Raw genomic sequence first — 23,968 nt, 5'->3', positions numbered from 1 at the left:
ATCAAAGTGTTAGATTGCCTGTAGAATTGCTTTTTTTCACTGCATCACCCTGTGGAGATAATGCATAACATAAATTGAAATAATAGTGGACTTAGGAAACATCTTTTTTCTCTCAGAAAATAGTACATGGTCATAAAATGAGCAGTGGTGTATTTATCAGTCAGGAAGGGGAAGCAGGTGATGAATGTCATCAAGTCTCCATAACCAAATATCAGCTCGGGTTTCAGTTTTTGGTGATGTTTTTGGGTTCTGAAAACATTTGTTCAGCTCCTCTCTCTGAGAAAGCCTTGTAATTGACTTTTAAAAATTTGGAAACCTTGAAAAATGCTTCTTGGTAATTACAATCCCTGGGTCTTGCACAGGGCTCCTGCAATGGTTCTGGTGCTTCCATTATGAAATACGAAGTGAGTGGGCAGGAGTTGCAAGGTGGGGGTTTGGCAGCACTTTACTTACACACACATTTATTAATCCTCCTGGTTCCTTGAAGCACTGAGATCGGGTTTCCAACCTGCTGCTATTAAACGAGAAAAACCAAACCTGAAAAGGACAGATTAGTTCACTGAGCCTAATTGGAAAAGCATTTCATTAGAATGGGTCAAAAACCCAGTCAAAGAGGTCTGGCAATCACGGTGTAATGGTACATCAGGGAGTGCTTCTCACTAAGTATGCTCTACCCATTCCTTAATTAAAATGAAAATGATTTGAACTGCTATTACTTTCCTTTGCTGTTTGTTTAACATAGTTAATAAAGATATCTAATTGTTGGAAAGTTGACAAAGTTGTCTAATAAAAGATTGCTCTGAAAAACAGCTCTAATAGCTGAGGTCTGAACGTTTGGGACTTTTAAATGATATCTTTAAAAGTCTTTTGTCATTTCAATTCTTTCATGAGATGCCTTTTCCTTGTTGCCGGACTAAATTCCAAATGGGAAAAAAGTGACTTTGCTGGAAAATCCCTTAACAGGTAGGCTTGTTAGACAAGGAATTATTCTGTTAAGGGGAAAGTGAAAAACCAGGGACAAGTCTTGGGAGCAATTTTAAAAATTGCTGAGCACAAGTCCTTGGCAAGTATTAGAACTGTGTGCAGGAGCTGGGGATGACAGGAGGCAATGCTGAGGGTGGATTCCATGGTGCCTCTGGTCGCTGCAGTTATCAACAACTGTTTGCTGGAATATATTTTCCTTTTATTGCAGGCTCAGAGGATTACAGAAGTAAATTCACTGGGAAGTGCTTCATGGACCTTGTCTGTCCCGAGAAGTGTCGCTGTGAGGGGACAGTCGTGGACTGCTCCAACCAGAAACTGACCCGGCTGCCCACTCACCTCCCTGAATACACCACTGACCTGTGAGTGTGCCACTGCCAGGGCTGTTCAGCTGCACTTCTTGCCTTCTCTAATTTTTAAAGGCTGTAGAAGTGACTCAGATAATTAAAGGCACCTCCTACTTTTGTCTCTGTGTGAAAATGAGAAAGCTAATTTTATTTCTGAGTTGCACCACAACTCTCATTTCCTTAGCATTTATGCCAGCTGTGGAGTGAGAAAGGAGCCGTGGCCCCGTGCACCAGCCCTGTGTCCTCAATGCTGGCCAGGCCCAAGCTGTGTCCTTCCTGTGCAATCTACCCTGGAGTCTCTGCCTTTGTACCTGGCCATTTTTATTTAAGAAATGGTTTTACCCATTTGAGTGAATCTGTGATTGGGAGCTCATTGCATCTCAGCATTGCTTGCTACTTGGGTGGAGCAGGTCTTATTAAATTAATGCAACTTCAAGACATTTGAGTATGACAAAACATTTTTATTGCTTAGCAACTGCAGATTCTGGTTATTTTCTTGCACTAGTAGCCCCTTCAAACAGAATTTTATTTTTTTAGTTAGTGTTGTATTTATTGTACTTACTCTATTTAAAACCTCATAAAAATTATTGACCTGAAGTTAAGAAAAAATATGAGAGACATCCAGAAATGCAGCAGAGACTCTATATAGCAAAATGGAGCTGTGTGCTATCACAGAAGGAATTTTACATCCCAAGCCTGCCAAGACAGTGGCCTTCACATTCATTTTGAAGATCAGCAGATTTTTATAGGAAAGTACCTGAAATCAGAGCCCTTCTGGTTACATGGACCCCATCTCCAGCTGTGTGCCTGGCGTAGCAGAATGCACCACAGAGGTTCAGTCAGGCACAGGAGGTTTGTGTGCAGTGGATTAACTCAATAATTCCTTATCCCATGCATTGGGAGATGAAGGAGCTCTGACACTGTCCTTTGGCATTACACTCTTTAAGACATCCTGAGGTTTTACTATAGATAGTCCTCTATGTTCCTTTTCCTTCAAAGCTAGACTCTTTTACCTGTAGGAGTCTGGGGGGGATGTCAAGGAGTGCCTTGCCCAACAAAGGTCATGTTTCTCTGGGTGGCAGCCCTGAATGTCACAGGAATGTATCTACAGACATCTGTGAAGCATTAAATATCTCTTTCTTTGTTCCTCTCAGGCGTCTGAATGACAATGACATTTCTGTTTTGGAAGCTGTTGGACTCTTCAAGAAATTGCCCAACCTCAGGAAAATGTAAGTCTGAGCTGCTTGTGAGAATACATGCAGCCTTGGATTGGAAGTAAGGAGGGAGGGATGACTTTTTGTATTTAAGTACTGCAGTAGTAGAAATCACTTTTTTAATGTGAGTTTAATGAAGCTGAAGGAGTTCCCTGTTGGACAGACAGGCACAGTTAAACCACACTGACAGATGAAGACCCCTAGGCTGACATTTCAGTGGGTTTTTAGGGCTACATATCTTAGTCTTTCGCTCAGAGACTGACAGGAATCCTGTCCCAGAGTTTATTCCACTGTATGCTTATTGTTGGAGATGATTATGACATTTAGTATTTTGGTTTTGTCTCTCAAATGTATTATGTGCCTCCAGCTGTGGTGTGGATGTTTCAAATAGTCAAAGGAAAATAATATTACAAGATATGGACAGTGGCAGCTTCTGGTGATCATTATTGGTTTAGAGAGGAGTATAAATTAGCAAACATATAGATCAGTCATTCAAATGTAGCTGTATAATTCTGCTGACAGTCCTGGCACAGTGCATTGTATATATTTAATAAATGCAGTGTTTTGGAAAGAGAATAATATGTCAGATACCTCTTGATAGTCTTCAAAATGGATCCTTCTGAAGTAATTTAAAGTTTTAACCCTATGGACCCATTGCTAATGTCTCATTTAACTGTTTGCTTTTAGTGAGGTTTTATTGTCTGGATCAAGCTAATTTAGGGAACCCAACCAAACCAGGCAATTTGTTCTGCATTTGTTTCACGTGGTTTCTGCCATCTGGAGCTTCCTGGCCATTTGAGTCCCTGTGAGATCTCGGGGGCTTTGGAGGCAACTGCAGTGGGATTCTTTTTATTTCTGCAAGAGTTTCAGATGCAGCACTGCAGGCTTGGGGTGGGGTTGTATTTGTGTAAGTACAGCCTGTCAGGCTTGGGGAACTAATCACAAACATTTGCCTCATGTTTTATGAATGATCAATAATTTGTAGCTACAGTGCACTCCGAAAATGATGTTGACATTGTTAAGTGCTCTGTTCCCAGTGTAAGTAGATAGTAAACAGGAATGAAAAATGCATGCTATATAAGTGTATACGCAAACTGGAAAGCATCTGTCCTCATCAAACCTTCAGAATTTATGTTTTGAAAATTGGAATAATTTGTTTTTATTTAAAACTTACTGTAGGGAAGTACAGTGCTGTCCCTCCTGTCCTCATCGATCACTCAGAGGAAGGGATGCCTCGACAGGGGCTGTGTTTTGGGCATAAATCCAGCATGAACCCGTTGTGAGAGTATTTTTGAGTTTGTTTCTTGTGAAACAGAAGATTCTTTTATATGTCCTTGGTAGCTGCTGAGATCAGAGGCGTGCAGGAGCAGGTCAAACTCATGGCAAAAGGAAGCTGCACCCTACAAAGGGTCTCTTGCTGGGTTTAATGGCAGCTCCAAGCAGAGGCTCCTTAGGAAATCTTTGTAGCTGAGATAATTTCTTTTGTTCTACCTGATGCTCTAAAGAAGTTTCTCCATTTCAATTAAAGGGATTTTCTGAAAATGGTGGTTTTTCGTATGAGGAGACCGACGTTTCAACCACAACTTTACTCAGTGGCCTGGTCGCTAAAAAAGCCAGATCGAACTTTTTTTCCTGTTTCTTCCATTTGGTGAAAAGAAGGGGTTACCAGGAAGAAACCAACAAACACCCCTTTCCTTCCAGGTTATTATTTGGCCTTTACTAGGCCAAATCCTTTTGCTAATGAAAGGAGGAACCCCTCTCCACCCAGCAAGAGGGGAAATGTGGGAGTGCCTCAGATGGAATTGCTGCTGCTCATGGTCCCAAAGCAGCAGCTCTGTGTGGCAGGCACAGGGTCTGCACTGGGGCTCACTGCTGCTGCTAAATCACAGAGGAAGAACATTGATCCAATCCCCATTTTTTAGTGTGTATAGGGGACAAGAAACATAACTATTATTTGATTGACAGTATTGACTCTGTCTCATCGTATATCCCTTGTCTGCTTAAGTGTTAAAGGCAAACAGCAGGTGGAGGAATCTGTCTGGAAATTGAATTGTTTCCTAGGCTTAAGAAAACAGCCCCAAGCTTTGCAGTGGCAGGGCATTAGCCTAAATAATACAATTTTTTTTTCTTTATTTTTTTCTCTGAAATACTCTTTTATTTTTTTTTTCTGAAATGAATCTGAATATCTGAAATGTATTTGAATGCTTTTCCTCTGGTTGTCTTTCACTTGAGTTAAGGACTACTGACAGATCCATGCCAAGGAACTTGGAAAATAAATTTCATTTCAGAGAGCCATGGTTCCACTGTGGCTGGTAAAGCTCCAGCAGAATTCCAGAGAGAGTCAAAATGATGGGGAAAAAAGGGAAGTGTCAGACCACCTTTGCAACATGTGGTAGCACCAACCCCACCTCTAATAAGTAATTAGCTGCTGTGGTGTAATTTGTCTGTAAATAGTCCTCCTAAGCTGAACCTTATTGTATGATGTGTCAGCCTAGGGTTTAATACATTTTAATGCAAAACAAAATTGAATTCTTGATATAAAAATGTAAAGGTCAGAGATACATAATGCAATGTGATGCCACATTTTACTTAGGAATTAAATAGCTAAGATTACCCTGCTAGTTTCTAAAAGGTTAACATATCTGCATGTGCATTTAAAAAAATAATCAACTTCAATAATTAGCTGCAAAATCCCATGTACACAGTATGGTTTTGACAACCTAAATTTTAGTTTTCTTTGTGTTTAATGCTTTTTACAGTAGAATGAAAAGATTGGTGTAGATTCTTCTAGACAGGTCTAAACCAGTCCAGAAGTAATTTACTGGGTTCTCCAGTGACCTCTGTTTTGCTTTCATTGTGTTTTTACTGTATGGCCTTACCTGATCTTGCCTGTGTGAAGGGAAAGCTGAAGGCTCTGAAGGCTGAAGTCCCATCACAATGACTTCAGGCTCCAAGGACTGCGTTGCTGATATTTTGCAGTGGTTAGCAAAGAGCACTTGGAATCTCCCTGGAGTGCAGGAGAAATACAAGGATGCATTTCTGAGCTCTTCAGGAGTGGGAGCAGCTCCAGGACTTGGACTTTGGGGGTGTCCTAAAAAGGCTCCAGGAGCTGCTGCCCTCCAGCCATGGGAGCTGGAAGCTGCTGCCTTTCACAGGGAATTATGTGTCCAGTGGGAGATCTTCTCACTCAGCACATCAAGGTCTCATGTCAGGTAGGGGGAGAGGGGAGACATCCCTATTCACAGAGGTGAAGTTTTGACTTTTGTAGAAGGAAGCAGTTTATTTCTTGCAGCAACCACCAAATTCAGCATGAAGCAAATGCTGGGAACCTCACCACTCCCTGGCAATACCTCAGCTGTTAATTAGAGAAAAAACCTTCCAGTGTTTGGGGACTCCCATGGCAGTGGGAGCCTGGAGGGGTCTCCTGGCCATGGCAGGGTCAATGACCAAAACCCCCTGGGTATCTGACTCAGAGGGAGCACAGAGAGACCCTTACTTGCTGAAATGGGATACTGACCCACAGGCAGAGGCTGGAGCCCCCACATGCCATCTCTAGAGCTTGCCCGCTCCTCTGTGCCTACAGGAAATCAGTGGCCGTTCCCACTGAGGTCCCATCAGCTGTTTCTGCAGTGAAAAGAAGTCAGCAATGAGCTCACATGCAAAATAGAAAGGTGAACTGCCATACTTGATGCACTGCTGGGGAGAAAGGGGACTGACCTCTTCTCTTGAGAACAAGAGTAATGAAAAATGTTTACCTCAAAACCTGAAAGGGTCATCTAACAGTTCATTCAGTTAAGTCTTGCCAAAGTTACAAAGTGAACATATAATATGGTCTTTATTATAAGAAATGTCAGGCTGTCTTGCCAATAGCTGGTACTGCCAACCCACCTCCAGCATGTAATTGCCTTTGGAGGCTTAATTTGGCTGTAAGTATTTCTGCTAGATTGAACTGTATGGAGTGTCAGACCAGGATCTGAATGTTTTACATGTGAAATAAAATTGAATCATGATAAAGTTTGTGGACTGGAAGTCAGCTTCAAAACCAGGATATCAGGTTTCTGGGGGAGGCAGAAGTGGTCTGTGCCCTTGGAAACAGCTGTTACCTGTTGTTCCTTCCCCTAAGCATGAATTTCGCCATGGCAAATGAGGTTGCAGTCATCTGTCACTTGTTACACAGAAACAGACTTTATTTTCTGGAAACGGGGTTGAATAGAGTGTTGTGCTTTTGGCATTTTGGGCTCATTGTGTTTTTTACAGCAAGGCCATCAATCTGCTCTGCTGGATGAGTGCAGGGGTGTCACTGGGTGCAATTCACTGTGTATCTGTAGTATTTAAGGCTTTCGGTGCCACGCAGCTCCCGAGGACAGCTCACACCATCAAACCCAGCCAGACCATTGGGAAAGGCTGTAAAACCCTCTCAGCATCCTCCAGGGGAATGCAGCAGCACTGAGCTTTTCCTCCTCACATGTGCTTAAAGATTCCAAGCACATCTCCAGCAGACAGAAATATTCTAGGGAAACCCCATTCAGGACAGGCTGTTTTTATGATAAAACTGCAGGGTTGGAGGTGAAACCAAGCAGATCTCTTGTGGTTGCAGATCTCTCTCAGGGGTTTTCCAGATGGAAAGGTGTGTCAGTAACTCGGCAGTGGGGAGCAGGAATGCTGACATTGCCCCAGCAGATACAGCAGGGTGAATGCTTCTGTTAAGTGTGAATAGAATTCAGCTTGCTCTTGAAGTTATGAGATCGACAGAAATAATATTGTTATGAACTTCAGTCATAAAGTAAATAAAATGCGACTGAAAAGTGAGCTGTGTGAACAATGTCACCTTGATAGCTTCTTGATCTCTTATTTTCCTATTCACAGCCCCCCATAAAGCAGACCCAGGCTTTCTGAAAATTTATTTTGACCTCTGACCCAAAATAAAAGTCTGGCAATAGGATTAAATATTATAACCAGGGTAAATCAGGAAGTCCTTCTGGAAAAAACCTTCAGAAGTTAGCAGGCTGAGGTCAGGCTGGCTCCCATTTGGCTCCTGCCAGAGGGCATAGGAGTCTCAAAACTCAGTTTCTTTTCCACTGTCTTCCAGTATTTCAAGAAGAATTCCTGGTAGAAGCTCAGTGTTGCAGGATGGGGCTTTTCTGTAGTGGGAGTTTGCTATAAACTGTCAGTAAGTTTTTTTTCCTGATAAAAAAATTCCTTGTCAAGTGTGATGATCACATATAAAAGAATCTTTTAGAGCTGGGAAGGATGGAGTTAGAGGTCTCAGAGTTGCAGACCAGGCAGAAGGTCTGCAGTGCTACAGTGCTTTCATTTTTTAGGCTTTTTACCAGCTGATTATTTTTCCTGGTAACTCTAGACTGAAAAGTATGTAATTTCTCATGTTTATTATTCTAACTGTTCAGACTTTAGGAGGAAACTTTTTTTCCCCCCTTTGGTGACTGAATGTTGTCATCTACCACTTTTTTTTTTTTGTTGCATTCTGATATGGGAAACTCCAATTCAGGAGGACAAATAGTAAAATCCAGGTTGGCAGAACTTCTGCTTTGACAATACTCCAGGCAGGATTGCAGGACTGTAACATCTTTACCTATTTATTACTGCAGAGTTTCTCCTTTCTCTGCCTTGCAACTTTGATTTCAGCATAATGTTGGATTTTCAAATCTTTTGCGTGGGAAAGGTATTTATAATTGGCTTCTTCTGAGACTGCTGGCATATTTATGGGTAATTCTGTCTTGCTGAAAAGATCAGGCATTATTAACTCAAATGAGCAGAGCTGCCTATCTGCTGAAGTCCTTTGGCAGCAATTAAAATTCAGATGTTAGCACTGTATAAAGGTGCCAATTCCTTTGCAAATGGTGGCCAACTTTTGTCTCCAATATTTGCCCTTTTCTGCCTTCAGTATCTAATAGACCATTAAAATTGCCCCCATGTTTTAATACATGTACCTAAATATCTTTTATATGGCAAAAAGTAACTAATAAACTTTACAACTACAACTGTAGGTCAGTTTGCAATCTGCAAAGTCTTTGTCTATTATAGTAACTGACCCTCCCTTCCCACCACAAACATTTACTTACTTATTCTGTGCAAATATGCATTGTGGCATGATCTTTACCAGGAGGGGCATCTTTGGGAGCATTTATTTATGCCAGCATTCAGAAGAGATGCTGAGCTATAAACATTTCCACTAGAGAAATAGCTGAGCCCCAAAATTAAATGCATATGTCAGAATATCCTCCCTTGACTTGCTTTGACACTGAACATAAACTCTTCATGTGAGCGCTAGCACAAAGCACTAAACTTCTGGAAAGAGAAATTTGCCTGTAAGTATTTCTAGATGTTTTTATGTTATTTTTGGCTGATTGCTGGCGTGCTCCTATTCTTTCTGATCACAAGAAAGCACAAGAGGTGATGGGCCACATGCTGTAGGGCCCACTCTCCGACAGTTGTTCAGCAGACATAAACCAGTGTACTCCAGTTTCCCACATGAAACATATTTCCAAGGCTCTTTTTTTTTAAATTTTATTAAGTGATGACTTCTGAAAAGAGCAAGACCCACATTATTTCTATCTGAGGCCAAGCTGTCCTCTTTCCATGTCTTCTGTCAACTTTTATCCCAGTAAGATTGCCAGCTCTTCTGAGCAGAGTAGCCCAGGTGTTAATCTGATACCTTGTCATTTGTTTTATATCACCTGGAATTGGATTTTGAAACTATTACTCATGCTGTGTCTGTACTGGGATCATTTTTGGAATAATGTGCTATTCTGCATGAATAATGGTGTTGGAATTTAACATCTTCTTGGGAGCAAGAATATATCTTGTACTTTCTCCTTTTTGTTGTAGATAGTAAAACAAAGAGCAATGTTTCCTGTCATAGACCTCAACAAATAGAATTATTCATCATAATCTATATAGGACATCATGGGAGATATTTGAAGGACTCAGGCTCAAAGTTTTAATGTGCTTAAGGCCTCCTATATAAATGTTTTAAATAATTAAATGCCTTTTATTTTTATACATCTCTGATGGCAATTTTATCATTCAGAAATTGTCTGTTCATGGGGGTTTTCACAAATATGAAATATTCAAAAGATTAATTTTGCATTTCAGGAGAACTTCATTTGACTTTGTAGATCAAAGTTTTCTAATGTATAAGCAAACATCTTGTGACTGCATAGGCAGAGTAAATATTTAGAAAATAATGCTGTGTATTGCAGTGGCTGTGAATTGACAATTAAGAGATACTTGTTTCATTTTGAGTGGTGTTTTTTTTTTTTAAGTGTACATACTAAAGTTGGTATCAGATACATGGTACAGTGAACAAAAGTGGTCCATATTTCAATTTGTGACAGCATTTCAATGGCAGTAGCATTGACTCTTGCCAGATGAGCACCCACACCCAAGCACTGTCCATAACTTCATGGACATGAATCAGCTGCTGGAAACTCCCACTTACTGTTTCCAGAGGCATGGATATGAAATAACTACATGAGGAGTTAAAATCTGGTAGCTGCATTAATTTAAGTTATCTTGATACAGCTGAAATAATTGTGGTTTTCATGAGTGCCAGGGAGCTATTTGTAAGAACATAGGAATACCTTTGGACTTCTGGATGCGCTCCTTGCTGGATGAATAGATAGGTCTCTCTAGATAACCACTAAAAGGAACAAATTCTCCTGTCTCCCTCCCTCCAGTGTGATGTTTGGAATAAAACACTGCTGATTTTCTTATTGTCATTGGGTGTGTCCTTCCAGAAATCTGAGCAACAACAAGATCAAGGAGATCCGGGAGGGCGCGTTCGACGGCGCCGCGGGCGTGCAGGAGCTGATCCTGACGGAGAACCAGCTGGAATCCGTGCATGGACGGATGTTCAGGGGCCTCACGGGGCTGAAGACCCTGTAAGTGAGAGAGAGCCCTGCCTTTGTTCCTCTCTGGGCAGGGTGGGAGTGCTCAGCTCAGCAGTGCCTGCTGAAACATCTGTTATTGCACAGCCAGAGCTACTGCTGGGCATTGAGGGTTTCAATCCATCTCTAGTCCTGGGCAGGTTTGAGATTTATGAGCTATTTCTGTAAAAGGGACAGATTTTCACAGGACTGACATGATGGGGAACCTGTCTTCTGTCAAATTTGTGCATTTCCAGTCATTTAATGCTTTTATTATTTTATTTCCTGTCTCTTTGTCTATCGTCCCACTGTTCCTCCACCCAAACTGGAGCTGTGCTGTAGAAAGAAAGCACTTGACTATGTGGGGCTGTCAAGAAATAAACTCTAGGAATCAAAATACAATTAAAATCTGCAATTTATTCATTAGCAAAAGTGCTACTCTTTTTGCAAGGTATCGTGACAAAATTAGTACAGTTCCTACTCAAGTGTAAAAAAAATTCAAGTTTCATTTCAAGGACTTTGTTCTGTGATGACAAATATGGAACTTTTGCTGTTCCATTAACATTTTTTGTGGTTACAGCCATCTGTTCTTCAATTTAATGTATGCACTTTACTAAGGGATTTGAAAATACTGCCCATAGATATTAAATTAATTTTTATACTGTAAAGCAGCCTGTGGCAGTGCTCCTAAACAAAATTCAGCATTTTTTAATAAAAAGATGCTTAACATTCAAGCTATCCTGCTGACCTGACCTACATTTCCCCCAGCTGATAAAGCAGTCTAAATATACACAGCATGATATTTGTGGAGGATTTGTGAGTCTAAGTTTTCTTTCAGGAAGGGCACACAGTGCATGGTGAACCATGATATGAAACCAAAGGGTTTGGCTTGAGGGACATATATTGCTATCCATTAATTGACTTTCTTTCAGCATTAAAATAGTAATCTTTTGCAAAAGAGCTGCATTTGTCAGGGTCATGGTCCAGCTTTTAAAGGCTGTATTTCCTGCAATGTAAGAAATCACTGTGCAGGATACATTGGCATTCAAATTCATCCATCCCATCTTGCAGTTCTGCTGCCTGATACATTCCATATCAGGCAGCAGAAATGTTCCCTGTTGCTCCTGAACCACTAAGGGCCTTATTCTCTCATTTACTGCCTGTTCATTTTAGAGCTTGTGCTCTTGACCTGGCAAAGGTGTGTCTCTTTGCCCTGTGGGTCTTTCCTGACACAGTTTCACCTCAGCTGCAATCCCAAAATCACAGAGACCGTGGTGCCTCTGGTGGTAACTGCACAGACCAGTGATGCAAAAGCAGCACATGGTTCAGCCCCAAACAGGCAGTGTCTGTGATGTCACTGTCAGTGTTTTCCCAGCATATCTAAACTCTCTTTGCTAATTTTCAGGTAGCATTGATGTAGCATTTCAATGGCCAGCTGGCAGATACCAATCTGAGATTTAAATTCAAACTCCTGAGGGAGTCTGAATTTCCATTGTTCACTGCATGAGTTTGATACCCAGGAGTGAACCCTCCTCAGTTTGGAGGATCAATTCACTGCAACAGCAGCAGGAGCTGCATGTATTTTGTGGGTCTTTGGTAGTGTGCTTTAATTACTGAATGATTTTTCACCTAAGTAGGAATATCACAACAGTGCAGTGATGTTTACAGACCCAGATATTGATTGGCATGCAGTGTAACAAATACACATGAGCCTCTTTTGCAATGGAGTGAAACAAGATGCTCCAGCCTTTCAGATTAATTGGACTTTATTGTCGAGTTCATTGTTACCATAACAACTCAGAGAGATGTATCTTCCAAAACACAGCACTGAATCATCTGGTACAAGCACCAAGCAAAGACCATTTTATAGAATAATTACTGGGTTTTGTCTTCAAAATTAATGATGATAATGACATTCCAGAGCTTGTGCCAGGTCTGGAAATCCTTCCTACGATATTCCTTGATTTTTGATGAGGATACTGTTTTCTTCTATACTTTTGCAGTGTAGATTACAGAAAACATCCAGGACATGAGCAGAAGTAATGCAGCCAGTATTGTTATTGTCACACACTTCTGGCAGTCTTTTTCAAATGGTCTCTGAAATACATCTCAGATATTTATTAAATTGAGTCTTTAGTTTTTGTTTCAGGTTTGTCACTACTAATAACTTTAATTGCGTATTGCTTTCAGATGTGCAGTTCCCATTAGCCTCTAACGTCGAGTGGAAGAGATGCATTTTAAACTCACAAAACCATGTTTACATGAATCTAACCCTCCTCTAGCTGTGTTCTACTTCAGCAATCAATAAAAACAGAATGATTTCCAAAGCATCTCTTGATGCCCTTGGTAAAGCACCTCCCATCCTTAAATTATAGTCCCTCCCAGTGGTTCCTAATTCCGTGTTTTAATCCTTGTAGGATGCTGAGGAGCAACTCCATCAGCTGCATAAACAACGACACCTTTGCTGGCCTGAGCTCAGTGAGGCTCCTGTCTCTGTATGACAATCACATCAGCACCATCACCCCTGGAGCCTTCAGCACTCTGGTCTCTTTGTCCACAATGTAAGTTATCTTTTTATGGGATGAACATGTCATGGTGCTGTTCTTCTGTGCTTTCCTTTTAAAAAAGACAATGTTTCAATTTATGTGGAAAACCTCATCTAGGGGAAGAAAACTCCATCCTACTGAAATCGCAGGTTTGGAGGATACAAGGTGTTATTTTTATTTTTTTTTTTTAATTTTAGTTTCAGCTGGAGTGCTGAAAATACTTGGAGGTTGCCAGCCTCAGGCAGGATGACTGTGTTTTACTGTGTCATAGCCCAGTGCAACGTGCAGGAGAAGGTCATGTAAAACCATTTCTGCAGATTCAAAGAGTGTAGCTTATGACACACTCAGCTGCCTGAAGCTCCTTTAGTGTCAGTAGAGTCTGATCTTGTAAGAACTGCTTTCTTGGATTTCATTTAAATTGGTTAAACATCAGAAGTCTACTAGCTAATTCTTAGATTTTCAGAGAATCTGAAGAAAACAAAATAGTCAAGTCTTACTGAATGTGAATTTGAAAATCCCAAGCTAAGCTTTGTTTTAATTCTCTTACACTTCTCAGTCATTCTTTGAAATATTTCCCATGCTTCTTAAATACTTTTAAATGTTTTTTTTAGTATGTCCATTTTAATAAAGTACAGACTGATAAATATGAAAAGAAAGTCTGCCTTTTGTTTCCAGCTGTGAGAGGGGACCCTGGTGTTGCTGTTAATGGAAATTGTCTGCCTTGAAAATACAGCCTAATTGTCCAGTCAAAATAAACTCTCAATCCTATTGCATTTCAGGATTGGAAAACATTCTTCATCATGTTTGGGCAAAGAAGGAAGTGTTGAATCTCAGCTGTTTTGTTGCTGACACTTTCCCTTTGCTGTGGCAACTTCTCACCAGCAAATCAGTTATCATTTTGGCATTAGCTTCGTGCAGCATAAGGAACACAGAATTTTCTTTCCTTTTACATTGTGCAGTCCCAAGAATTTCCTTGAAATTGATGGACAAAGAGAGAAACACAAGCAGATTATTTTTGTTGACTGTTTTCAAGTCCCTGGTCAAAGCAAGTGGCACTTGCTGGAAGCTTGTTGTCACGGTGCTGCAGGCAGTGCCTGCCTGCTCCTCTCTGTTGGAGCTGTGCTTCCTCTGTGGCTCCCTTTGTGCAGGCACTCTCTGAATCAGTCTGTGGAGCCCCTGCCTTGCTTTCATAGAATGGTCCTTGTCATATTTTGTTAGAAAACAGCCCATTTTCTTTTTTCATCTGTGGGAAAAGATTGTTGCGCTTTCTAGCAAGAGCAATTAAAGCTGCTGCTAATTAGAGAGCATTGCTTAGGCACTGATTTATAATCCTGTTGGTTCCTAGCTGTGTCTTGGTGGAAGAGTTTCTTCTTTGACACATTTGCATCCTGTGTTTGATCTACAGGCAGAAAAGGTGTGGTTTTGACTTCTTTAGACCCTGGGTTGAGGCCATGGTGATTTTTGCCATAAATGCAGAATTCAGCTTTGTTCATTTCATGGCAGCACTCCCCTGTAGGTGGATTTATTGGATGACACACACCACTGAAGTTGGATGGTGTGACTGTTTTCCCTGTTCAGCCCACACTTTGGGAGCTAATCGGGTACTGTAATGCTTTACTTGCACTTCTGTCAATGGGAGATGAAATTCATGCAACATTCCATTTCCATTTTTATGTTGGCGTATTTGCAGCACTAAAGAACATTGTTCCCTTTGTTCTTACCCTTTGTGAGTCAGTCTCGTTGATATTCTCAAAACATGGACAGATCTGAAAATAATACACTATCTAATGATTTTCAATAGAGGAAGAACATCTGTTTGGTATAAAAAATAGCAATTTTATTTTGTTGTTGGTCAAACTAGGCACTGTAGCATCTTAATTTGAAGTGCCCTTGCAGTTCTTCACACAGAAAATTCAGTCATATCTTTTAGTCCTTGCACAGTCAAGGGAGATATTTGCAAGCAGCACTGCTTTTCCGTGGATTATTATTAAAATAACTGCATAACTGCATAATGCCAGAATGACATAAAACTATTTTTGTATAAACTTAACCTGAATTCCAGAATATATTTGCAATCTAATTTCAAAAACATCCAGATGTGTTCCAGCATGTTTTTCTAACAGGTCACTAGAATCCATTTAAATAGTTAGTATTCTATTACTTCTTTGTAATTTTGAAGAGGCACTTGTAGTAGGATATACATATTTCATTCCTCAAGACTTCTATTTCCCCTTGATTTTTAAAATATGCCTATGTCCTTGAGTAAACACTTCTGCATTTAATGTTAATACAAAATCTCTGCTAAAAGTTTGATTGCTGTATTTCTGTCTGAGTGGGTAAATCACTGTTGTATGTGTAGAACTCTGATTATTAATGATGAGTTTTCACATCAATTTTTCTTCCCAACATTACTGTTTCTGATTTGAGAACTCCACTTGAATAGTCAGTTTCCTCAGTAAAGCTTTGACATATAATTAGCCTTTCCAGACTTTCAATTCCATTTCAAGTCGAGTAGGAAATCTCTTTATCCATGTGATACTTTAAGCTGAGACTTCATCTTACATTTCTATCAATAGTTGCATCACAGTCTTGCCATGGAGAGAGCATGTATGTAGGGAGGTGTGGGAACTTCATACTGCATTAGAGCTAAAAATTCCTGCTCTGCAGTTGGAAAAGGATACAATGTAGAAGCTGATGAAGTGGCAGAAGATCACGTGGAATTACTGACAAGATAAATTTGTTCTTTTTCTGCCTGGACTGATTTGAATTTCTAAATGGGCGATTTGTTTATTTGTTAATTTTATCTATAGCAATGTATTTCTTTCTTACTTCCCAAGAAAAAGCATAATCCAACTTCTAAACTAAAGAGTCCAAAAATTTTATATCATACATTAACCTGTGTTTGCCAAGAAGAAAAGGAGGCTTTGTGGATAGTTACATTAAGTCAAAACAATCTCACCTCTCTAGACAGGGATAATTGCTATTTTTTGATATGGAACATTTTGTAGATGAAATGTTTGTGAAAGTTTGTGATAAGTCTTTGTAAGATGCTATCTAGATGTGCAAAATGTCCTTTACCCTCAGAGCTGCTGGTTTTCCAGAAACCTGATTATACACACCTGCTGTTTGTTCCCAGTTGTAGATTATTAAATTCTGAGCATTTGTGTCATGGAAGCAGTTCTGTGGATGTGATCTCACTCTCTTCCATCGGTGGAACAAATGGCCTTTGAAGCACTGCCTCACTCGGCGTCGGCGCTTCAGACATTTGGTTCAGGCACTCTGCTCATGCCAAAGTCTATCAGTGTGGAAAATACACAAAGCATCCTGCATGTGGTCCCATTATGGATTAAAGAACATGGAAAACAATTCAGAAGGAAAGCAGCTAGAATTGGAGTATTGCTTTCAGTGCTTTTTTTTTGCACCTTCTTTATGAAAGCTTTTGCGTAACCTGTTGGTTTTCTCACCTTTCTGCAGTGTTTGAATCTTAGTGTGAAGCAGGTGGAGTGTTTTTATAACATTATGCTGAGTTTTCTGCTCCCCCCAATTCTCCTTTCTCCGCAATGTCCATAAGCCTGTGTTAAATCCACATGGGATTAACCCCAGAGCTCCAGGGCAGAGCAGTGATTGAAGTAGGCTGTGCTGCAGTGCTGAGAGCAGCTGTAAATCATATTGTGGCTGTGTGATTTTGGCCTACAACCTACAGAATTTAGGAGTTGCTTTGGGTTTGCTTTCTAACTGCCCCACCTCAATCGTGCCACATGTTTTTGTCTTCAGTACTATTGTTTTCTGAAGGAATTGTTTGGCTGAAGTCCTAATGTGATTTTGACTGCATATTTAGGTTTGTGAAACCATCTTGTAAGTGAAGACTTAAAAGCTACTTCAGCTACCACACCTGCACTTGAAGTGCCTGTTTCTTGCCTTAAAATTCCTTGTCTTAAAAGATATGCTATTGTTTAAAGAAATTTCATTATCGTATTTCTTTCTGTGCTACCAAAATACTAACTCTTGGGCACATTCATACATGATGTGACTATCCCATCAATATTAGTTTAGAGACTTCATTTTCCATGCACAGGCCCTGGCAGCTCATTCTTCTTCCATGAGGCAGCCTCAGACTGAGGCTGTTGATTCTGCCTGTCTCTGTACATAGCATAGACAGCTCTCCCTTTTTACCGGGGATCTCAGCCTCTTTCCTTCAGCTAACTGAACTTAGGAAGGAGCTGCTAAGCCAGGCTGTGTTCAGACTCCATCCCTCTCGTGGAGGTGTCAGATGATTGCTCTGGGGGCTGCACACCCCAGCACCATGCCTGGGCTGGAGCTCTGGATAGAAGATATTTCAGGAGCTGGAGCAAGATTTGAAGCAGACCCCACAAAGTGCACAAGGCAGCAGAGCAGATGCTTTTCACTACAGGTACCCAGAGCTGAGAAATCTTCATAAGTGGCTCAAGATGACAGTGCTGCTTTATATATGTATATATGTAAATGTACAGCACTATCCTTGCTGTTTCAATAGGAACCCCAAATTCAGCTTGCCAGTGGCTCCCTCCTGGCTCTGGTTTGTGTGTGCTGGGACAGAGGCAGAGGGCGGGCATGGGAGTTCTGGGGCAGGTACATGATCGTGGTGAAGATATGCACACATGGGTGCAGTTGGTGAGGTGCATTTTGACTTGGGTGGGAGCTATAGCTTGGGTTGATTCCACAATAAATCCAGCCCTAGTAGCAGTGTAAGTATGTTTAAATAATAATTTTAAGCACTTTGGTTTATAAACATGTTTATATATGCATAACTATATATTTTTTAATTATAATGCTATCCCTAATATAAAACCTGCATAGAGCTTTCCGGATCTGCAGGATGGAGGAGGGATTTCACAGGAACACAGGAAAGAGTCTGGACTTGGAGCCCCTCATCTTTCTGTAGTTATTTCAGTATTTCTGTACGTTCATGTGTAATGGAATTATGTTTTGTTCCCTTTCAGTAATTTGCTGGCTAACTCCTTTAACTGTAACTGCCATTTGGCCTGGTTGGGGAAGTGGCTGAGGAAGAAGAGAATTGTCAGTGGAAATCCACGCTGCTTGAAACCCTTTTTCTTAAAGGATATTCCAATCCAAGATGTAGATGTCCAGGACTTCACCTGTGATGGTAAGAAAATCCAGTTTGATTTAGCACTTGTGGTAATGTTGAGAAGGTTCCTCCCTACCGAGCAGTGCTGCACAGTAAACATTTTGGTCTGGTGGTGGAAAAAGCAGCCACCTAGAGTTGAAGATCACTGTTCTCTATCACTGATATATTTTGATTCTTGATTTCCAGTTTCTGAATTTCTGCTATCTACACCTAAATATAAGAATTCATTTATTGTAGACAAATGCTCTGCATAGTCTAATCCTGGTGTAATCCTGGGCCTTCCTTACTCTTAGTTCACACTCTGAAATCAGTGGGAGCTGTACTTGCTTGGAAAATATCTTAGATCTGGATACTGTTCAGGGTCACAAGTAAAAGATGAATACAGGGAAATTTTAAAAAACCTTAGACATTATTTGAAATTACTCAGTGATGCTTCGTATTTTGTTGGGTATATGTGGGTTTAAAAGAAAATACCCTGACATTTCTTCCATTCTCCAGGTATTTTTTGTATTCTGGTCAAGCAGACTTTAGAGAAACTGGTAAGGAGAACATTCCTTGATGAATGCCCTGCTAACTTGACTTGCAGCTTGTTGAGACCAGAGAGGCTGGAGGTGCAGTTAGTCATACTAAAGAGACAATAAGAGTTCCCTACTTAGAATAAAAATTAATCCCTGTCCTAGTCAGGCAATCTGGCAACAGGCCCAGGTTCTTGAGCTCAGAGCTCAAGAGACCCAGGTTTAGTCATAAAAGAATAATTCACTTTTAATTTGAGAGAAAAAAGCCCCAAAACGAAGCAAAATCCTGGTCCACAGACTGACATTCCACACTTGGGAGAAAAGAAGAATCCTGGTGCACGAAATGTCATTCCACAGTTGGGAGCTCTCTCTGTCAGGCAGTAACTTGGAGTCGAGGCAAATGGAAAGTAGGTGGTGGCAGGGTGTGAAACACAGAACACAGGGGAAAATTAAATATGCTGAAAAACATGCTCTTTCTGCAGGTTTATGAAGGACTTTGAATTTTGTTTCCAGTCATTAAACTCAGTGGGGAAGAAAAGCAAAAAAAATCTACGTTCTTCTGTAGTCTGGTGGTGCCTCCCCAGCCCTCTGAATGCAAATGATTCCTACCCATACAGTCAGGGGTAATCCTGTTATCTTGTACCAGGACTTCCAGTCTTTTTCTTTAATCTCAATGCTCATGGGTGCTTCCAGCAGAGAGAAGAAAGAACCAGATCTGTCTCAATTAGTCCTTGCATCAGTTAGAAAGAAAGAGCAGGCTGGGAGCTCTAGGTCTCAGCTCGGGCTGCCTGTGCTCACGCACAGTTGTGTGCTTCTCCTCCCTGTCATCCCCAGAATGTGCCACTAAGTGTTTCCTTTCACATGCATCGTGATCCTGCAGCAGGCATGTGCCTTATGTTTTCCAAAGCCTGTTGCTTTTGGGGAAAATCCATGCTTTAATGTTCTTAGCTTCAAAGAGTTGGTTTCTACTGCAGAAACCCTATTGTTCTTCAATTACAAGATTTAATCTGCTGTTTATGGACCTTTGAAACCATTTTTGGAGAAAGTTGATATTTTTGAGTGTGCACAGATGGATTGCCAGCAGTTGGAAGTGTGCTGCTTCAGTTTGTTGTTTGCCTGGTTATTGTTGTTGAAAACAATGAAGCTTTACAATTCAGATCATAAACAAAGTGCCAGGCTGACTTTCAAAGGTAAAAAATAAACATCTAAAAGATGAATTTTAAAAAAGTCTTCCAAAAGGAGAGTAGATAGGGAATATCATCTCTCTAGATGAATTTAAGGGCAGTGTCGAGTCGAGTTCTCCATTTCAGCTGGTGTATTATGGTGGGGGAAGGATTTGGGATTCATAAACTGGATTGCACTATAATTGCAGAATTACATTAATTAAGTAGATTCTCCTTAGGGAAAAAAAAGTATTTTAAATGTATTAAATAATATTTTAAAATATTTCTATTCAGTTTATGAGCTGTTCTTATTGCCTAAAGAACTTGCATGAGGGCAGGGTGACCCAAAGCGTTGGATCTAGTGTGAAGTGCTGCGATGGTTACCCTGGATTCAGGGTGCCCCTCCCTGGTCCTTGTCACCAGTTATCTTCAGAGTGGGTGTCTCGGGCTGCAATGCTGATTTCCTCACACTCTGCCTCTGTCCCTGTCCCTGTGCAGGTAATGATGAGAGCAGCTGCTTGCTTTCCCCTCCTTGTCCTTCCCAGTGTACCTGTGTGGACTCTGTGGTTCGCTGCAGCAACAAAGGGCTGCGGATGTTGCCCAAGGGAATTCCCAAGGACGTGACTGAGCTGTAAGTTACCTTTTACCTATCCCCTCTCTCAAAAAGTTCATCAAACTGCATCATAGTGAGGCTTTGTGAGTCCATGGGGGGTTTGCCTTTGACTTTAGTCATCTGTGCTCTGGTGCTTCCCGTATGTTCTGACCATTATTCTTATTCTTATTTGTCCCTTGACTGAATAAATCGCTTTGTAATGGGAACAGAGTTTATCTGTCCTTGTACCCATTAATTCTGGGTGTAGGAACAACTGCATTTATTAGTATCAAATAATCCTGTAGTGCTTCTGTGACAGCCCAAGCTCACAACAGGCAGTTTGAAGGGATGATGAAAATATGTTCCTGAGTTACGCAGCTGTGAGCTAATTATCCTCTGAGGAGATTAAAAAAAGGGAAAAAAGGAAGCTGGTGGTGGAAACGAGGAATTCTTTTCTCCAAACCTCATGAAATGGCTAAAATAACAGATAATTAGATTATATTGCAAAGTAAATTTATCCTAGTTTAGAACCATCTTTCTAGTTGTCTTTTCATCTACGCTTCACTAGGACTTTATAGTGGATTTTCTTTCCATGGAAAGAAAATATCCTGGTGGAACTGCTTGGCTTAAGCAGTTGGCAGTAGAAATACTGAGCTTTTCCCCTTTAGGCCCTTATTCAAATCTATCCCAGGTGAGTCATTACGGAAACTTGTTACAATCTCATCAACATTTCTATGTGAAAATAATTGGTTGAGTTGGTTGGTATGTTTGATGAATTTTATTATGAACTAAAATCTGGTTCTGCTATTTTCTAGTACCAACTATTATTTTTATTCCCTTAACGGGGGGAGAATGGGGTTCACACTGTTTTTACCAGTGCTGTGGACAAATGCAAGGCTTTGTGGGTGAATGAGGGCACTGGAAGTGCCTGGGGTAACTCAACAAGGAAACGTTGCATTAATGAATGCATCCTTGGAACACCATTGACCAGGGCATGGTTAATAGTGAATTGAATTGAATTGAATTGAATTGAAAGGCAATTCCTGGCCTGGATTCCTTTATATTTTGCCATCAGTGTTATGAAGTCTGCAAGGTCATCTCTGCTCTGCTTTTGTTCAGTTTCATTGCATTCAAATGTAACTTGCCAGCAGTAAGGTATCACAGATGTTACTTTGATTTCCACTGCCACACTGAGGAATTTTTATGTTTAAATTTTGCATATTGAGTTCTACTGATACTGTTTGATACCCTGATGACACGGCTTTCGCAAAAAGAGTAAAATTAATCTCACATTCTTAAAAACTGCTATATTTCTTAACCATTTCTTGGCAAATGAGGCAATAGCCTGGAAGTGAGCAGTTTGAGTTCATAGGAGTTTACGTGACTGTCTTCTTCAGTAGGAGCCTCTTGGCTGTGCAAAGCTCCAGTTCAGCTTTCTGCTTTCCATCCAGAAATGTGTCAGCAGAACACAGACAGCCATGGACTGCCTGGCTCTGAATATTTCATATTCTGCAAATATAACCTTTGAATCCATCCCAGCTGTCTTAAAATTCAATCCTGATCTCATTCTCCTCTCAACCAACATAAACTGAGCTCCTTATTTGTATCTGCACCAAAAGATGTGTTGCAGGTACTGAAGCATGAAATTTCATGTGTTTGTGGAAACTGTGACAAGAGTGAAGTAAGTAAATAAAAAATAATCAATCTTGCTTGTCTTTCCTCTGCTTCCAGATTGAGACAGAGATATAGCCCATAACCTGCTGTATCATGCAGGTTGCAAGTTACCAGTGTGAAGTTACACATTTTTATTGTTCTGTGTTTGAGAATTGCCATTGTTGCTGTGATGAGCAGCATCTCCAGTGGAACCCAGCCTCTTGCCTCATCTTGAGGACAGCTGGAACCTGGCAGAGGGAGCCCAAAAGCTTCGTGGGCACAGGGTGGAAGAGACTTGCCCTGTTCAGTTGCCCAAGCCCAGATTCTAGGGTGCCAAGGAGGTGACAAGGACATGCAGAGCCTCCTGTCCCTGTGCCCCACAGCCTGAGCAGGGACAGGATGCACAGGAGCATTTCAGTGCAGTTTTTATCAATGCACCAGTCTGACATTTAGAACCTTCCATTTCTTACGTATTTGTCTGCCAGGCACATTGGTTGCAGTGCTTTTTATTAAACTGCAGAGCTTTTGTGCAACATGGTTTAAGAAAAAGAGCTGTCAGGTATCTGCTTAAACCACTCTCTTGTGGCTGAATGTAGCCTTCTCATAAATTTCTTTAAATTCTTTTAGAGGTCTTAAAATAGTCTTAAAAGGGGAATCCTTTCCTTGTAACAGGTATTAAATAGCACTGTGCAAAAATAAGCATATCTCTTGCACAGGCACATTGGGGAAATGTTACCCTTTCTGGGTCAAGTTTCACTATACACTCAGCAAAGAAGATCCCCAGCAAAGTTTTATTGCAGGGTGGACAGGAGACACAGGCTCTCTCCTTTCAGTGTTCATTCTGAGTTTCTGTTTCAATGTATATTTAGACAAGACATGTGAAAACCATTATCTCCTTCATATTTAGAGCTTGGAATGATAGGAGACATCCCTGTGTTTGGTTTGTACCACCCTTGGGAACAGGGATTACCTTGGCAGGGAAGGCTTCCATCTAGAACACAGTTGAAAAGATCACTCAGTGCTTTTTAGAGGAATGATGATGCAAGAAACTTCTATTTCCCAGCTTTTCTTTGAGAAAACCCCATCATCATGGGCAAGCTTTCTTCCAGCTGCTTGGGAATAGGAAAATATTATGTTGTTTCTTGCAAATTCCTTCACTGTATATTCCTCCACTGTATATTTACATACTGCCTACATTTTTTCCCACTGTTTGCTTGCCCTGAAGAGAAACCTTGGTTTTTTTGAACAGATTCAGTTTTCTGCTCCAGATGTTCAGAAGTAAAATGTTCCTGCAATGAGCTAGTTTGGAACTCAGCCTTGCTGCTGCTTAGTGTTTTAGGCTTTCCGTTAATTCTGGTTTTTTCCCTAAATCTGTTTGAACTTAGTTTCCCATGCTCTTTCTCCTTTTATGTATTACCTCAGTGTGTGAACACTAGATTTTTTCCTTTAATTCACAAAAGTATAGTCTATATCTAATAAAGTCTTATCTGACAGCATCCAGCTGCTTTTATGGACCTACAGCAAATAACATTTTGCACTGGGGAAAAGCATTGGAGGCAATTATGTGGACGGTGTGCACAAGCTGTAACATAATGAGCATGGTGTGTTTTAGAATAAATATGTACCAATCATGTCATCTCTAGACTCCAAATGTTGTCATGACACTGGGCTATAGGATAGCACTGGTGGGATTGTTACAAAAACCTGCATTCATACATCACTGTTAGTGATTATTTTTCCTTCCATTTATATCAATGCAGGCTAACATTTGCATTACTTTTGCCATTTCTCTTTCTCTCCTTACAAACCTTCTCTCTTCCATTTCTGTTCCTTGTTCTGCCTGGTAGGTTCATGTATTTGAAACATCAGTTGTCATATTTACTTGGAGGCATTTACCACCAATCCCAACCTTTTTTTCCAGTTTTCAAGGCACTTGTGATTTCCTT

At 40.7% G+C, this 23,968-nt stretch overlaps 1 protein-coding gene across 2 annotated transcripts in view; it reads left to right on the top strand.

Annotated features, from left to right (window-relative positions):
• SLIT3 (slit guidance ligand 3) overlaps positions 1–23,968 on the top strand; it is a 471,830-nt gene that overhangs the window by 356,693 nt on the left and 91,169 nt on the right. For both annotated transcript variants that reach the window (XM_041397819.1, XM_041397817.1), the window contains exons 16-21: positions 1,193–1,343; positions 2,483–2,557; positions 10,300–10,443; positions 12,846–12,989; positions 17,954–18,117; positions 20,276–20,408. In XM_041397819.1, coding sequence (XP_041253753.1) covers positions 1,193–1,343; positions 2,483–2,557; positions 10,300–10,443; positions 12,846–12,989; positions 17,954–18,117; positions 20,276–20,408 — 811 coding nt within the window. The remainder of the gene's footprint in view (positions 1–1,192; positions 1,344–2,482; positions 2,558–10,299; positions 10,444–12,845; positions 12,990–17,953; positions 18,118–20,275; positions 20,409–23,968) is intronic.

This window comes from Onychostruthus taczanowskii, unplaced genomic scaffold, assembly GCF_017590055.1.
Source record: "Onychostruthus taczanowskii isolate IOZ18803 unplaced genomic scaffold, ASM1759005v1 scaffold14, whole genome shotgun sequence".
Lineage (NCBI taxonomy): Eukaryota > Metazoa > Chordata > Aves > Passeriformes > Passeridae > Onychostruthus > Onychostruthus taczanowskii.
This window is presented reverse-complemented; position numbering and strand designations above follow the sequence as displayed.